Genomic DNA, 18795 nt, shown 5'->3' with positions numbered 1-18795 from the left:
TACTTTCAGAGGGCTGATTGAAGTCCGCTGTCTGCATTTCAAAGGGTTATTTACAACCTCGGTTTGTATTCAGTTATTCTAAGGAGGCAGCTGGCTCTGCTATAACACAGGCTTTATACACTCTCTCTCATAAGTGGCTCCTCTGTTGTATGCTTGTTAAGAACCCAAAAGGAGTTGTTTTGAACACTTTAGCCCCCTTTAATCATCCACAACTGATTTCCAAGCAAGTAAATTCTTGAAGGGTTCTTCAAACCCTAATAAACATGTACAAACAAATAATTTTCCCCATGAATAATTTACTCCATCCAGAGTACCGTACCGGAAATGCGATTACATCAACGTTTTTTGGTATATCCAGTTTTTAATATTTTTTTTCCGAAGTGTTTACAACTTAGTGTTAACTAATAATTGTTGCAAACTGGTACTACGAACAAAATATTAGTGCATTCCTGGATCTACATCCTTATGCATGCTTCCTGCCTGGACTTTTACAGGCTTTTCCCAGTGGTATAGTAGCATCCATCAGGCAAGTGTTATTTAAATAAACTCCTGGTGTATTTACAAACTTTTCAATGCCTCGTTTTATGAGTAAAGAACATAGTTGTACTACTGTAGAAGTTTCGTTCCATTCAGGGCATTATTAGTGGGGTAATTTACGAGATAAAAGTTGGTACCATTACGACTGCAGAAACTCATTCGTTTCTGACAGCGCTACTCGACCATGGTTCGACGAAGGGGAAAACAGGTTCTTGGAGGGTGTTTGGCTCGGGGTCATGGTGCAAAGGACCCTGGGGTGAAATTACTCCGAACCATCACTTTAAGGATGCACAGTATATAATTGGGAGATATGGCAGCTCAGACTGAGCCTTAACACTTACAGTCTATTGACACATTGCTTCAAGGACACATAAGGGAGGGGTCTTACTGATCAAACATCAAAAACCTTTCACAGAAAGGGCAAACACAATACTCTAACGGACAGTCCCGCACATGAGCCTAGTCCTCAACTAAAAGCTTAGTAGATCTTTTTAGTCTAGTCTAGACTCACTGGGGTTTATCATTAGTTCATTATCACTAGTCCGAGACTAAACGTTTTTTCTTGATGTTTGTTTTAGTTGAGGACTAGGCTTAATCCACATACAGAGCAGTGGCCTCATGGGTTTGGGCAGGGTTAAGGTTAAGCTTCTCTGAGTGCTGCTCACCAGGTCTGCTCCACGTGCCCTCTGGGCCAGTCCAGTCGACACATGTGGCCCGTGGAGTTGTTGGCTTTGCGGAACGGCACCAGCTGACTGAACACCGGATACGGAACCATGATGATCACAGAGACGACCCAGGTTGCCGCGATGACCTTGTAGGCATGGGAACGTGTCTGCCAGGAGCGCGACTTGAGCGGGTTGCAGATGGCACTGTACCTCTCGATCGCTATGGCGACCAGGCTGAAGGTAGAGATACTGACGGAAATACCTGAAGAGAGACCGAGGAAGCGAGAGGGAGAGAGAAAGTGAGAGAAATAAAGGATGAGAGAGAATGAAGTGTGAGAGAGAGAGTGTGAAAGAATCAGAGAGAAAGTGTAAGTGATTTCATTAATGCTTTAACAGTAATGAATAAAAAAGAAAATCCTCCCCTTTCACAGGAGCTGCTGCTTAATGAGTGTGACGGCAGCAGAGTGAATGAAACACATTGTCATAGACTGGCATGAGTTAAGTGATGGAAATTGCGAAGGAGGCTGACGCTGCTTGGGAAAAAACAGGCCTAGAAAAGCACATTAGGGAAAATGAGAGTAGAACTACCAGAGAGAAATAAATGAATTAATGTAAAATTCATAAAGGCGAAACTCAAAACAGCAATTGTGACATTGTTTGCATACATGAATATGTATTTAATGCGGTAGTGGTTTTTGGCATGAAAAGCAAACAGAATTGACTGCAAAAAGAAGAAAACATTCCCACCTCCACCAATTAAGTAAAGTAGCCGTGTTCACGACTGACAAGCTCCTTTTTAATCCTTTCCCCTCAGTAATTTCCTGCCCAAAACTGCTGCCTGTCATTCTGAGTTAGTACATGATGCACCAAACATGATCCACAAACTCCTCTGATGAATTATTCAAGTCAGATACTGCTATTTCAGAAGGTTCAGCTCTTTCTAGAAACCTCCCGCTCACAGCTCCATGCTTTGGTGCAAGAGGTCTTTTGTAGTAAGTCAGGGGAAGGAGCACACTCTCACTCTCCTGAGTGAATGCTTTATTAGTTCACCTGCTTCTGGAACTTTTATGAAATCATGCTTTTTACCACAAAGTAACTTTAACGGTCTTGTCTTTGCTTTGCTGCAAATATATAACTGAATTTGTTGTCTGTGCAGTAAGCACAGAAGTTACATTTGTTGTGAAAATAATTGGTCCATATTTGTAATTTTTATGGTTCAAAGGTCCCTGTAAGAAACTGCCTGCTAGATGCTGCTTTTCCGACTCTTGTTTGGGAGGCTGTCTGAGTGTAAACACAAGAGAACTGACCCAGGTCAAAGACTAAGGAGCACCCAGCCTTTTACGGCTGCATCCTGATCACTTCACTAGTCACACGGTGCCTGTTACCATGGTGTCATAAATCTTTCCTTTTTCTTGCACTGATGAGATGTCCAGCTTTTTTTGATCAAACTCATCAATTTACACAAAAAAGGAAAATCTAGACTCACTAGATTAGTAGTCGGCTCAGTCTACCACTGGTATAAATAACAAGACCAAAACAAACAAGCAGCTTCCTCACAACTGGCAGTGAAGTTAAAACACAAGATGTAAATAAATAATGATGAACGTGTTGTGAGGTCAGCACACTGAATTTGTTCATTGGATAAAAAGTAGGGGTTGGATCAACTACACTAAACTTAGTATAGAGAGCTTTTTGTTATGAGGGAAGATATATTTTTTTTAGCTTTGCTGTTTGGATATTAAAATGTATTTGCTTATTAAAATGTATGTCTAGCACCACAGTCATCTGCATGAAACTTTCAGCAAATGCTGTAAATGTAAAAAATACAGATTTTTTTAACGTAGAGTCTTCTTTTTATGTTGCATCATCCCCGGGCCTCAGTTTAAATTATTCACAATATCGATATTTTGCTTGTGGACAAACACATCTTTTGAATAAACACTTAAAATGGTTGACACAAAATGAATAAACACAACAAAGTAGTGACTGAACAGAGTTCCAGTATTGCTAGACTTGTTAATAGCTTACATGTTGTCCGTACAAACAATTCCAGAAAAACACAAATAAATGTATGGATATTTACATGTCACCTAAATCATTAGATACTGCTATAGGATTCCCTACTGTAAAACCACAGTGCTTGCAGTTTAGCGTCCTGAAGTGACCTGGAATCAGCTTCACCCTCACTCTTCAGCCCAAACAGCCCTCTGTGTGTACAGAATGGCCGAATCCTTAGCCTGCAAACAGCCCTGCACAGATTATGTAAACACCCTCCCCATCACAAATCACTTACACTACTAACCTCCGCTTCTTGGAAACCAGGGGTCGGTGTATACGCCATGCGCCACAAGCTGAGACCCATGTATGATCTATGTGACTTTAGATAATAACTTAATTTTCACAGAACCATGTCATCCAGTGGTAATTTGCACAGCTAACATCAGGCATCATTAGATCCTATGAAACCCTCTCTCTCATTGGCCTACTGTATGTGTACACACACACCAGGCTGTACACCCGGCTACATTTAGGACCACTCACATATACGTATATACATCTCAATTATTGAAATAATATGATTTTCAACAAATGTGCTTTCTAGTTTAACTGCTTTATAACTTTATAGTTTAACTGTTTAATTGCTTCAATCCTATGACTATTCTGCTAGATGAACTCTGACCACAGCCTACACAACCTGCTACCAGGCTCAAAAACACTGTAAATACTTCAGTTAGTAATCTGCAATGACCTAATGCTTGGCCAACCAGTAAAGCATAGCTGCAACCTTAATCACACACACCTGAGACTCACATTCAGATAGCAGGCATTAAGTCTGTGACTAAGCCTGGCAGGGGTGGAGCTGAGCAGAAGTCAGATCCCCTGGTGAGCCCTTTAGCTCATGTGTTCTTATGTGTGTTCTTATACCTGCTGCGTCATCCATTTGTATTTCTATTTTGATCCTTCTCCTATTCCAGACTGATTCTATCTCCAAGAGACGCAAAGTGATGGGTGCAACGCGGATGACGTATGTGTCAGTGAGGAGGCGTTGCCATGGTGCCTAGTGCATCATGCGCGTGCCCATAAACCAGAGAAGTGGCTGCCCAAGAGATCCCGCAGTTATGAGAGGAATCAGAGAATGGTGACAGAACTCAGAAGAAAAAGAAGCACAAAAGGCAAGAGAACAAACCAGACCAAACTCAGAAAAAGTCATTAAAAATCTAACTACTGATTGAGGATGTTCCCGTCTTACGATGACATTACACATCAGTGTGTAAAGTCTGTGTGAACTTGATGAACTTTCTTGTTTACTATTTCAAATTATGTAAAGGAATTTCCCCTAGGGATTAGTGGCTGGTGACTTTACAGACGACACGTAAGACACTGCTAATGAACCATCAATCTTTTTTGCAGTATCCAACAGACAATGCAAACATGACAAATGTAGGATTTTACAGTAACATCTTATACATAACATATAGAACACATAGGACCATGCCATTGTGGTGATCCATTTCTGAGTGTGATGTTGATTTACTGCCATGTCACATACCTCGCCTTTATCATTTCAACTAGAATTCACTTCTGTGTATTAGATTCACATCAAGTTACAGGTCCATAGGAAATGTTATCCTTACTTCTGCAAAGGACGATAAAATGTTCCAAATCTCTAGGGGGCTGTGTTCATGGGTGAGTGTATGACCAGACACTTTACAACACCAGCAACCAATGTGAATGTGAGTGTGTTTATCGTGTGTGTGTGTGTGTGCGTGACCATGTGCGTGCATGCGTGTGTGTGTGTGTGTGTGTGTGTGTATGTGTGTGTGTGTGTGTGCGCGTGTGTGTGTGTGCGTGTGTGTGTGTGTGCATGTGTGTGTGTGTGCATGTGTGTGCGCGAGTGTATGTGTGTGTGTGTGTGTGCATTGAAGAAACTGACTCCCCATTATCCTAGACTTGTGATGGTTCTGACTGGTCTCTCCTGCTCTATTCAATCCACTTTCAGGGTAAGGGCCAAAGCTGCCTTTTGTCAAATAAAGTCTGATCAAGTCGAAGAGGCAAATCCTGCAAATCCCCATGGACCAAGACAGACACAGAGTGTCGGAGGAAATGGACATTTTCAGAAATCACTTAAATTTCAGAAGGGAAAAAAAGGATTTGGGGAAAGGAAGGCCAGAGTATATACTGTATGTAAGACAGTGAAAGATAGAGAAAAGAGGGAGGAGCAAAACAGACAGAGAAATGGAAAGGGGGATTGGGGATTTGGGGAACATAAAGAGTCACAAAGGTCTACTGAGTTACACCAGAGGTCAAGACCGCTGATTCAAATGTGTGTGCCATATACATTCAACTGCATCTGCAACTGTGTTGTATGAGGTACATTTCCTGTAAGATAGAGATGACTGGCATATATTCACACATACACACAAGCAAGAAAAAAAGAGTAATGAGTTACAGTAAGGCTTGCCACTGCTTTTGCATTATCTATGGGAAATGAATGCTCTAGGCATGAGCGAATGGTGTGTGAAAGAATGTGTGGGTGTGTGCTTGTATGAAACTGTAGATGCTTAGTGTGTGTGTGTGTGTGTGTGTGTGTGTGTGTGTGTGTGTGTGCTGTCACACACCAACAGAGATCCGAGCATTGAAGCATTTCTCACTTGTGGGGGAGGCATGCTTTTCCTCTGAGTCAGGGTGACCATGAGGCTCTGTGAGGCTGGTGATATCCAGGGAGAGCTCACAAATTTAAACAAACTCAAAGCCAACTGCTCAAACCCATTACAGGAACTCTCTAATGACTTGAAAAAATGGCTTATGTGTCCTATGGGAAAAAGCAGCAAGCAATGCCCATCCTTCATTATGGCGTTATCCTTGTCCCTCTTCACCCATAAAGTAGATGACAGTCTCACCCAATTAACCAAGACTCGCATGACAACTTGGACCCCAGAGCATGCTTGACCATGGCTCTAATTATAATAATAACATTTTGTTCTAGTGATTTTGTTTTTGTTCAGTAAGGAGATGCCTGGCCTTTGAAAAGACTCCTCCAACCCACTTTTACACCCAATTCCATGCTCTACTACACTACTGGCTCTCGGCCCTGCCTCTGGCCCCTCCTGTCTAGGTTTCCATCTCACCTAACTGAACTCATTGTGATACTACTTGGGATTAGCTCCACACATTTGACTGATGTGGCTGGGCTCGTCAAGAGAAAGATCATTTCACTGATTTCAACCAGCGTCCCTGAGAACATGGACAGATAGAAAATACACAGGGCAGGAGCATGCATGCAACTCTCCAGAAAAGTGCTAATTTCCCCTATGGTCTGGGACATCACAGAAAAGAGGGTAAAATGATCAAATGAAGAGTTTGGTTCCAAAACACTATATCTCCATTTTTAAACAAAAGATTCATATAATTTATTTGTGTATTTCAGGTAATATCAATACAATTGCAATTGTGTCGTTTTGATTGAGTAAAGATAAATCAAACAACGATACCCAATTACAGTTCTACTGAAATTACCTGGAAAACAAAATAAAAAAAAAAAAGCTTCATGAAAATTCATTAAAATGGAAGATATAGCATTTTGGAACCAAACTCTTCAAATATTACTCTTTAAGAACAGGTAACAATAGCAGTAGAGTGTCCAATGTCCATACCCATGAAGTAGGTGACGATCTTGCACATGGCAGCGCCGAAGATGAAGTCTTGGAGCAAGTTGGGGATGAGGGTGAAGGGCATGCAGAAGATGGCCAGCATGAGGTCACTGACGGCCAGCGAGAGCAGGAAGCAGTTGGTGACAGTGCGCATGCGCTTGTTGAGTGTCAGCACGGCGATGATGAGCAGGTTCCCGAAGACGCTGAGGAGGAAGATGAGCGTGTAGAGCAGGATGCGCACCGAGTCCATCTCTGAGGAGGAAGAGGGAGAGAGAGAGAGAGGGGGAGGGAGAGAGGTGGAATGAAGGATGAATGGAGGTAGAGAGGGGAAAGGAGCAGGGCAGAAAGATAGGGGAGAAAAGAAAAGAGTAAAAGTAGAAACAAAGGAGGAGGGTGGAAGAAACAGGACTGAGAAGAGAGGTAAAGAGGAGAGAGAGAGAGATGGGTGTATGTGGAAGAAAAAGACGAGGACAAAAGGGATGAAGAGAAGGAGATAAGAGGAGAGCAGAGGAGATCAAAAGCAGAGGGATTGAGGGTAACACAAAGAAGACAAGAAAGAGCAAGAGGAAGAGGGAAGGCAAGAGAGAGGGGGAGGGAGGGAAATAAATAGAAATTATTGATGAACACATTTGTTCCAACATGAATCTTGTTTAATTGATACACTTGTCAGCAGGAAGGATTACAAGAAGAAGGAGGTGGTCTCATATCTTCAGTCCAATTAGTCTCAGCCTCTGTGACCAACAACCATGTGTTTACACCGAGATTAATACATCATTGACTAGGACCACCTTGGAGAGATCAATGCAACATTGAGGTGTCACTTTTCCATCCGATAAATGAAAAATAAGGTTTCAGTGATGGGAATGCTTCTGCTTGATTTGCAGGAGTGCTGGTGCCGTTGGTGTCATCTCCTATTGTGACATAACATAGCCAAGAATGTGTCTCGCAGGATCCCATTGGACTTGCTGTGCATTCAAATCTGTTTGTCGGTCTGTCTGAAACTCATAATATTGCAAAGATCATCTATAAACAAAAACACACTATGCCCACTGATTCTTTGCCACCGGAAGGCAGCATCACAGGTCAAAACAGCTGTCACAATGCTGTAGACACATTAGGCTTTTAAGGGAAGTACGGCGTGGTCCTCCCCCTTCATGTCTTCTCAACCTAGACCTGCAGAAAAGCTGTGACTCTGAGCTGCCACTCGGGGCTGTCTGTTCATGTCTGTTCTCTCTCTCTCTCTCTCTCTCTCTCTGTATGTGTGTGTGTGGCTGGAGGAAGGGGTCTGTGAATGAGCCTAAGCCATCCTGACAGCAGGTGGACAGAAGTCTCCCTTCATTGTCAATGCTATGTGTCCTACCTGAGGGTGAAACAGTGCAGACACACACACACATGCATAACCACCCATGCACAAGCTGACACAAATACTACCACTCCTTATCTTCACTCAGACATACAGTACAGATTGTGACTCCCATACATCACAGTATACAGTAGCACACATCAGAACACATCAAACTCAACATCAAACAAATATACACTGCCCCTCACACTGCAAATGCAGCCAAACACACACACACACACACACACACACACACACACACACACACACACACACACACGGACACACACTGGCAGATCAGCAAAAAGCTTCCTAACAACCATAGAGTGATTACTGAGGGTTTAAATCTCTGGACTGTGGCGGTAGCTGCCAATCAGACCTCTGCTTCCTCACAGGCTCGCCACCCAGACACACCAACTGTGGCTGTGATTAATGACCGTATCTCTGTGTTCTGGACTAAACAAACGAGTGCCATGTCTAACCGACTTCCGTGACTTCGCCAACAAACAGCCTCATTAATCTAAGCTGATATGTTTACGAATCTCTGTTCCACGCAAGTGACAGGTGACAGAGATCTCAGTGAAAACAGAGTCTGAGCCAATTAAGTGCTACTTTATTTTAGAAGCTTTATTTTGACAGTGGGTGCAGTGCAGGTTGGAACTTTCTTCTTTGACTGTGTCTCACTGATTAAGTGTTTCGGTTCATTTAATATAATATAAAGGGGAAGGGGGTGGGCCTGTGAGGAAATTGGCTCTCTGCATTTTACCCGTCCAGGTGTAGTGTGCACACATTCCTACACACACACACACACACACACACACTTGGAGCAGTGAGCTGATCTTGATCTGCAATGGACAACAACCTTAGTATAGTGCACTGTTATGAGTATATGTTTAACAGTATTGCGTGCCACATAATAAACTAAGTATTTATAAAATACTATTTTTTGCTTTCCTGCAGGCTGCATGTCTCCTGTGGGTTCAGTCTGGTCACATTACCCATGATAAAACCGTCTGTTTACTGCTTGATCCCACACAGGAGGGTCATAATTAGAGGCCAAAGACAAGGTAATGCCTCCAGCAGCACATCCATGTGATCCATCAAGTCACAGGCAAATGTATGGCACGGCATGACAGAAAGTATCAGTAAGCACCCATGAACCATGTCTTGGGGATGACAAAGTGCTCCACACCAGTGTCATTTGGAGGCTAAAATAGACTTATGGCATGGATATTGCTGCTTGCTTTCTACAAATCTGACAGCAGGGTCATAGATGAAGATGTTGGCATATATAGTTCTTCACATTCCCCAAAGATATTTATGACAGCACTGCACAGGAAGGAATAGAGAGAATAAAATAAAGGGAGAGAAATAGAGAGAGTGAGAACAAGAGATTTATAGATGGGGAAACCAACAGCTTCTGGCTTCAAGGCACACCAACAGACCTTTATTACTCCAAGAGACGTGGACCTTCTCACCAAAGAGACTTATTTTTCTAAAAACTCTAATTTTTCCCTATAACCTCTTGCACACGAGCAAACAATATAATGGAACCCTACCAGCAGCATCAAGGGATCAGTGGCCGGAATATGGACAGTTGAAACAAAGCAAAAATAGACTACTGGTGGTGGCTATAGTGTTTTGTAGTTGACTGATATGGAGAGAAAATAGACTTGTCCGTCTACAAAAACGCTTTTTCTCCGAAACGTGCAGCCATAGCCTACCTAAAGAGGATCTGGCCTGCAAGTCTGACAGGAAAAAAACGTCTTCTGGTCGGATAACGAAATCGACACTCTGGACCAAAGTCCGTCGGTCCGTAGTTGTTTCGTTTCGCATCCCTGGACGCAAAATTACAACAGGGGACAGAGGGGATTTGCGATAGTGTGTCCTATTCCCACAGGCATTTGCAGTCTCTTGTCATAAAAATACAAAAACTCCGGCAGGGCTTCGAAGCTTCTGGGGAAGGCTCTGCACAGTTTAATCACTAAGGAGAAAAACTTTAAAGATTAACCTCGGAGAGTAGGCTATAGATTAATTTAGTGATAACATTTAATCTGACTCTGCCATGTCATAAGCGAACTTCAAAGTTTTTTTTATTATCTAAAAGATTGTTCAGTCCACATATTTTCCATATTTTAGCTCATCCATTTTGCCATGTAGACGATGCATTTTCGAATATGGGAAGGTAGAAACGAAAGCTGAAATCATACTGGAAAAAAACTGAGCTGTAAGAATTTTGATGAAGGATTAAGGAAACAATTCATGCTAAACCAAATGTACCCTTAACTGCCAGGGAAAGTCTCTTATTATGTAGAGGATACCTAAGGTAAATGCAAAATAGGCTAAAGCTTAGAAAATGAAGTTGAAGTTTGCTCTAACACTTTTATTTATTTCATTTATTATCAATGGAAAGGACACATGTACAAGATGGGCAAATTCAAAACACACTCAATATTACTGGCTGCAAACAGAAACTAAAAGACTTATTTCACTTTTTAAGTATTAGTGAATTCTACTTAAATATAGCTAAATCATTTATATGATCCGATAGTACAAACATTATTGCTGATGTTTTTATATAGTTATACATGTAAACAGGGTATATTGTCAATTTCTGTAACCTTCGCAATTTAACATCAGTAATTGCTTTGCTTCAAACTGTAGGAGTTAGATATATAATTGTTTGTTTTATTCCTTTATTAGTGAAACAATGGACCTATGTGTCATCTTTCTTTCTAGCTTCTGTAGTAATGGATGTTTTCATTCTGGTTCCTCAGGTGTGGAACACAAATAATGCGTCCAAACCAAGAGACGATGTAAGATGCACAACGTGCTGGGTGTGCTACGTTTCAGCAATGAAGCCTATACTCTTTCGGTTCGATCTAACTGCCTCAATTCACAAACATCTTCAGTTAAAATACATGCTTAACAATCACAGGTTGCAAGTCTTGGGTATGGCATTCCAACAATAAAATGGGCATGTGGCATATCATTTTGAAGTCTGGTGGCATAGGTTATATTTTTAGCCAGGGGTATAATAAAGAGAAAGAAATAATTATGAATACATAATTAAGCATTTCTTATGTTCAGCGCCCTTGATAGTGCTTTTATTAACCACTGTGTTCATCAAGCAAAGCATATTAAAGTTTTAATTAGCCGCAATTCTCTGTACATTGCGCATCTTTACGCACGTAACGTCTATGGGGTGCATTCGTTTATTGTCTAACATACTATTTGTGTTATGAGCTCACAATAAATCGGATTTCGGGGAGCAACAAAGACGCTCTCTACTATGGCCCTAAACTCATGCTGCGAACTAATGATGATGCACGCATCCATCGCACTGAGATCCGCCACTACAGGCTACAGTTCCTCCTGTGTCCATGCAAAACAAAAACGACGACGAGGACAACACATGCTTTATAAATGAAATCGCATACTTCAGTAATTCACACAGCCAACTGTATTTTCCACAAAACTCACCTTTCTGCCCTGCTCGGGGACGCGGGATGAGCGATGCATTGCAACAGGTAGCGTTGTTAACTTCCACTGATGCCTTTATGGCTTGTTCAGAGCCATTGATTGGGGTTTTGATAAACTCCAGTAGTGTTGATACAGTTACGTTTAACTGTAGAAAATCCATTTTACAATGCACCCTGGATGACCTCGGGATATTAGGTTACACTGAACAGAAACACTGACCTATCATTTTGAAATAGGATGCAGGCAAACAGCGCTGCGTGATGCAGAAAGATGAATGCATTAAAACCTCATAACATTGCTCACTCAAAGATGAAAGACAGACTTCAGCTAATTGCTACACCTAGTTGGACAGAGTCCCCATAAACAGCCCCGGCGTTGGCTAATTGTGTCTCCTGTCAGAAACACTGTACTGCTGAAATATGCGGCCGTGTGCACGCACACTAGTCCGAACTAAAGATCCAGTCACTGGCATTCACGAGCAAAAACAGGGCTTTTAAACTCCTCTTCTCTTTCGGTTGTGGTCCTCCTCTTACCAGACCCAGCTCTGACTCTTAGGGAACTCCACCGCCCCCCGGTGGAGAAATTGTGTTCCAGCCAAATTGATGTTGATGTTTTATAATTTCCACAATTTCCAGCCCAGACACATTTCCTTTATGCATTTTTCAAAACTGTCTACCTACCAAAACACCTACCAATTTTCAAACTATGTTCACTAACCGAGCGGACTCTTGCAATATTAAACAACTGCCTCAAAACAGTTTAATCTGTGCTCAAAATTAAATAGTGTTGTAGCCATCTTAGCCTATTTGGCCAAACCACTCAAAATAGTGTTTCCAACTGTTTACAGGCCAATCCCAGAGTCTATAGGAGATTTTTTATATAGTGTAGGGTTTTGCTAATATACCTTTCACCACCCTGCAGAAGAAGTGGTGGAAGGCAAACGTTTATGAATCACTGTTAGAGCCACTGCAGTATCATGATACAGTGAAAACTGACATCTCAAACTGACAGGATGCTCTGCCTGGTATTGAGCCTGCCCAAACATATCCACAGTGACCTGTTGGCTAAGTATGTTCTGGCCTTTCCTTTTCTTCTTTGTCAGCTTGAACCCATCTTTATCCACAAAAGTTTACATCTATGGGTCTTTCCATGGCATCCAATGTAAACACTCCACATGTATGAAACATGTAGTTTTGTAAAGAAAGGTCTGTGCTGAAGAGGGTATGCACTCCTGATTTTATATATGACATTGTAATGCAGCTTTGTTTGAATGAACAGTTACGTACTTGCACACACAGAAATAATTGACCTTTGACCCTTTCTTAGTTGTGCTGAAAGGATAACCTGTACACTTGCTTAACATGCAACTATTAAGGGCACGGACAATGGTGGAAAGGCTGACACTGTTGATGCCTTCAAAATTTGCATTGTCTTCAACAACTTTGAAGGAGCACGTCAACTATGACAGCCCCTTGCTGTAAGGGGAACATTGGAGACCTTCTGCTCTCATGTGGCAGTCTCGCAATTCTACAAAAGGGAATAAGCACTTTAAAATGATACAACAGTTAGTTCCGGTCAAACATTGTATTCATATCTGATTGGACAAGAGGCACTCTATGAATGGCAACAATATGCCAGGACATCCTCAAGCAGCCTACAGCCCAACTACAGCCTTGGGTATCATTTACCAACCCAACTGGCACTCATGGCAAATTGCTTTCACCAAGTGATTCATTTCCTCTCAAGTCTCATATGGGCAAAGTGACATATGGCAGGGCCGTAGTCACCATACAATATTCAAATATGACCAAAATGTAGCCTATTCTCGCAATGATAGCGAAAGTGAAACATAGTGCCCTTTTATTTTGAATGATGAATTTGTGCAAGCCTGTGTCATTCTGATTCATTTCTTTTACGTCTTACAACATAAATAATGCATTCATATGCTAGTAATACTGTCAGAAATGACCCTGTTTATAGGCCTCTTAGAAATGGTTGTTGCATTTTACGTGTTTAGATGCGCACTCAATCGCGCATCCATGCAGGCAAAACATAGGAATCAAATGTGGCGATGGCACACAAGTTGGAAAAAACGTTTACAATGCACTGGCGGTGATAGCCTACAGTTAATGTGAATCACGGACAATGACCAAAGAAAGGAAATTGCACCTCCATTCACCAATTAAAGGCTGTAGTAGGCCTAGTGTTTCTACATGTTGGCACAAAACGTAATTTCTGTCAGAAACCAGTCTATAATACATGGGGTAAGGTGAGTCAGACAGAAGAGGGGCCGTCTTAGTAGCCTATTCCTGAATCATGTCCCTTTCAAACCATGTTAAAATTGTGTGATTGGCCACCAGCATAATAAAATCTAAATTAAAAGAAAAAATCTTATTAGGCTAAAAGGTCTATGAGTCTAAGCCTTAGTTTTAAAAAAAATCTTCAGGTGTAAGTAATTAGTCAAAGAACCACTGCATTCTGTGTAATATAGAGATTAACAAAGATACTCTAGTTTGTAATTTATTTTAAAATATAACCGCAAGCGGTGATTTACGGGGTCCGAGCAAAACGAACATGAGGTAGCATAGCTTTTTAGTTTTACATATTCTTTGATTGTTTGGGCACAATTGTTCAAAAGAAACGTGATCGGATTTCGGTTATTGGATTTCAGTTACCGGATTTCGGCTATCGGATTGGATCAAATCTTGAAAATGGGTTGTTCAAAGGGAAACAAGGATCCTGAAATTGGATTAGATCACATAATCTATTCTTGGTTTTGATCTGGATAAAACCTTCACTTTGTGTTGTTCAAAACTTTTGAGTTGGATTGGAATAAATTTGATGCATAAAATTAGGATTACCCTGTGCTGTAACATTATAGTGTGCTAACCTCCACAACCTAATAGTATTCTAACAATACCCTATTCTAGTGTGCTAACCTCCACAACCCAGTATTCTAACAGTAGTATTCTAGTGCGCTAATCTCCACAACTCAATAGTATTCTAACAATACTCTATTCTACAGGACTATGCATTCGTCATGGGTAAGATGAAGGGTCTGATAATGGAAGGCAGTGTTTCCCACAGAATGGAATTGTATTTGTGGTGGTAGGTGAAGGGGGGTGGGTTCTGTGTTGGAGTCAAGATGAACAGCCTATAATTATGTAGTTATACTTGTCTTGCACGACAAGTCCTGACTAGTAGCTGTAACGTTATAGTGTGCTAACCTCCACAACCCAACAGTATTCTTAACAGTATTCTATTCTAGTATGCCAACCTCTACAACCCAACTGAAGGAACTGTAGGGGGCGATGTGGGTCAAGGTAGAGTGAGTGTGTGGCGAGCAGGCAGAGCCTCGGTCAGAAGGCTCAATGGTATGGAGTGATGACACGGAGATGGCAGGTTTCTTGTGCAACACAAGTTAACTTTATTTGAGTTTCAATTCATCTGTTCTTTACTTGTATGTGTGCTGCATCAACGAGGAAACAAACAGAAAATGGAGTAATCAGTGAAATGGAGTAAATCAGTACAGATTCCAACTCACAAACAAACCAATTGACATTTGAACAATAAACTGAAATCATATGGTTATATAAGGTACAACTAAACAATACTTGACATCCCAAGTCAACCAACATCACCTAATCATCTCTCACATGGGACTCCAACACACCAAACCAACAAACAAAGACCTTAACTTTACACATGATGGCAGAGCTACTCTACAAACTGATAAACATCACAAAAGTCATAGTGAGGGTCATTAAAGTGATGACTTACATTAACTCAAAGACGCACACAGAGCAGGACACACTGGAGTGCTGGGTTGAGATGAACAAAAGAGTGAACTGAGGGCGAGCAAACATTTTATCCTGATCTGAGCCCCCTGTCTCGAGCTACAGGGTTTCCCAGCAGGTAAACTGGGTGTGGTTAGGTGGCAGAGCCAAACAATCCTGCAATTTCTCCATAGCACTTTCACCTCAAGCCCTCCTTACACTGACAGACTTTGGAAAGATTTGGAAAATATTTTTGAAAGACTACAGTCTCAGACCCTCTCACATCTAAAGACAAGAAGTAGAATTTTAAGTCACAGACTATGATTTTGCAATGACTAGGGATCTTGCAGGGTCACTATTTACAAGACTGCAACACGATTCCTTTAAATTATTACCCATTGTGCAATAGATAAACAGGAACTGAAAATTATAACCTACTAAACTCAAAGTCGTATTTTCGTGTTTCTGCAGCATTGTTTTGAGGTCAAAAATATCCAGGCAACACTCAGGTGTGAGGAACCACTGCAGGTTTATTCACGATACCGGGAGCAGGTCACTAGCAACAGCATGTTCCAGTAACACTACTCAAAGTTCTCTAGGGCTTAAGCCCCATCTTATACATGTTAATTACATTGGTAATACAAATCACATGAGTACAATGGTCTTTTCCAAAGATCCTCATACATGCAGAAATACAACAATACATATACACTTCTTGGACATAGCATGTGATCCATGCACCATAAGCAAGTCATGTGGCTACTCCAAGTAAGTAGATAATTGGTCAATACAATACATATACATCCTTCAGCATTCTCTTGCCATAGTCTAGTTCCTGTCGGGATATTCCTAATATTACTGCCTCAGGCAGAATACCCTTAACTAACAAAGGGGTAAAAATCATGACATGGAGAGCAAATGACAGACAAAGCAAAGTTGATGCACAGTATAGAATGTATAGAAAGCATATACAGAATATAAAAAAATGTTAGTAATCCAAAATTTCTCCTTCAGATTCATTAAGTGACATCCTTAACCCGATATAGAGTTGACCTTTAAATATTATAAGAAAAAATATTATAAGAATAACAAATGACATAAACAGAGAGAGAGCAAATGACAAGACAAAGCAAAGTTGATGCACAGTATTGAATGTATAGAAATTTGTCCCTGCTACAGTTGTTCTAGCTTGGAAAGCCAGTTGACAGGCTTTATTAGTACCACAGATCTACTCCCCTGGAGAAGTGGGCATAATCAGTAAGAACACACAGAATAACAACACTAGCCCCACTCTACTCCCAGTTACAAAACAACAAAGACTCTATTCTATCTTCAACAGCAGAGCTGGCTTGGGTTTTTTAGGCCCTCCCTAGGTCACTGTCCAGCGATGATGAAATATCTAGCTAAACTGGAAATAAAACAGTGCTAGTTTATTGTATACTGATATCTTGTTTCTACTTTTAATATCCACCACTGATTTGGATGATGGATGGTTGAATCCACTAATTTTAATGGACACTGGTGGACCACACTAATTGATTTCCCTACCCTCAAAGGAATGACTTCACATGTGTACTTAGTAAAATGTGTAACAATCAGAGCATACTTCCCTTCATTTGCAGTCCAATATTTTCTAGTTGTAATGCAGGTTAAAACAACAGGGTCTTGCAACACTTCCCTTATCCCCGATGGAACATATATCCAAAGGCCTACTGGCGAAGTTTGCCAAACCTCCGCTGGTCAACCTCAAGCATAAAGTCACAATCCGTTGAGATAATGTTCCGGTTCTTTCACCACTCTGCAGTGTGACAAATGAATCCAAGAGTCTCTTTCCGCAATTCTCACTGCGGTAGGTGTAGACAACAGAACTTGATACGGTCCGCCCCACCTTTCTTCATTCCAGCGTTTTCTTCGAAAGTCCTAAACAAGCACCCAAGAGCCTGGTTCCACTGGGTATGTATCCAGAAAACGTTGAGGCAAAGCTGACGCCACCTGTTGAGAAACAAAAGATAGAGCAGCAATCAGTTCTCGCATGTAACCAGACAAGGTACCAACTACATTAGGTTAGGATTAGGTAAACCTGGAATTGGTATGGGACGGGCAGTCAAAATCTCAAAAGGGCTTCGCGGCACTTTTAGCAGCCGAGTCAGCCCTCTCATTACCAAGGCTGACCTCATCAGCGCCTCTAATATGCGCTGCACACTTAATTACTGCTACAGCAGAAGGAAGCTGAATTGCCTCTAGCAACAATACAATGAACTCTTTATGTTGTATAGGTTTACCAGTAGCCGTAAGAAAGCCTCTTTCTTTCCATATTGCTCCATGGTCATGAACAATTTCCCAGGAATAACTACTATCAGTGTATATGCAAACAGATTTTCCAGCTGCCAACACACAAGCTCAAAAAAGTCCAATCAACTCAGCAGATTGGGCAGAAAAAGTTGGAGGGAGTGAGTAAGATTCAACCACTTCAAATTGATTCACCACAGCGTAGCCACTTCCTACCTCTCCAGATTCCAAGCGTAATGAGGAACCATCGACATAAAAAATTAAGTCAGGGTTAGTAAGGGGTTCCTCAGATATATCAGGACGAGGTTTAGTACAAATTGTTATGACATCACAACAATCATGGCTTTCGCCATCTTCGGCGGTATGTAATAATGTCGATGGGTTGAGGGTGGTACAACGTACAAGTGTGACGTGCTAAAGTCAATAACACATGTTGGTACGAGAGGAGGTGGGCAGTTGTCTGATGTGATGTCTTAGCTTGTAAAAGCAATGCATGCACATCATGTGGAACATGAACAGTCAAAGGATGCATTAATACTAGATCCGCACAAGCCATTACTGCATTTGAAGCAGCTGCAACAGACTTCAAACAAGGCACCCAGCCTCTTGCTACCGGATCCAGTCTCTTTGACAGTATTGTTTATACTGTCCACCATGCAACTGAAATAATACCCCAGACATGTAACCTCCTTTTTCACACACAAACAAATGAAAATCAAGATCATAATTAGGCAATCCCAAAGCTGGAGCTGAAGCTAAAGCTTGTTTCAAAATCACAAAAGCAGTCTCACAGTCATCAGTCCAAGTTACAATGTCAGTCAAACTCTTACAAGCATTTGCGCATGCTCGGAGAGGTTGTGCCTTCTCCGAGAAGTCTAAAATCCAAGCACGACAATAACCAATCATTCCTAAGAAGCTTAACAATTGCTGCTTTGTCCTGGGTCTCGGACAGCCAGTAATTGCAGTGATGCGTGACGCATCCAGGGCCCTGCAGCCAGGAGTGAGTATATGACCCAAGTACTTAACTTGCTCTTGGCAGAGTTGCAACTTTT

At 41.5% G+C, this 18795-nt stretch overlaps 1 protein-coding gene across 2 annotated transcripts in view; it reads right to left on the bottom strand.

Annotated features, from left to right (window-relative positions):
• Positions 1–15611, bottom strand: part of cckbra (cholecystokinin B receptor a) — a 31389-nt gene extending 15778 nt beyond the window's left edge. The window contains exons 1-3 of one of the 2 annotated variants that reach the window (XM_048235505.1): positions 15459–15611; positions 6857–7105; positions 1203–1464 (exon numbers count right to left, since the gene is read on the bottom strand). In XM_048235505.1, the coding sequence (XP_048091462.1) occupies positions 1203–1464; positions 6857–7103 (509 nt within the window). In that variant the 5' untranslated portion in view covers positions 7104–7105; positions 15459–15611. Of the gene's footprint in view, positions 1–1202; positions 1465–6856; positions 7106–11678; positions 12133–15458 lie in introns of those variants that run through there. The other variant, XM_048235504.1, reaches the window with a different exon arrangement.
• Between the last annotated feature and the right edge of the window lie 3184 nt (positions 15612–18795).

Source organism: Alosa alosa, chromosome 23, assembly GCF_017589495.1.
Source record: "Alosa alosa isolate M-15738 ecotype Scorff River chromosome 23, AALO_Geno_1.1, whole genome shotgun sequence".
In the NCBI taxonomy this organism is placed as follows: Eukaryota; Metazoa; Chordata; class Actinopteri; order Clupeiformes; family Clupeidae; genus Alosa; species Alosa alosa.
This window is presented reverse-complemented; position numbering and strand designations above follow the sequence as displayed.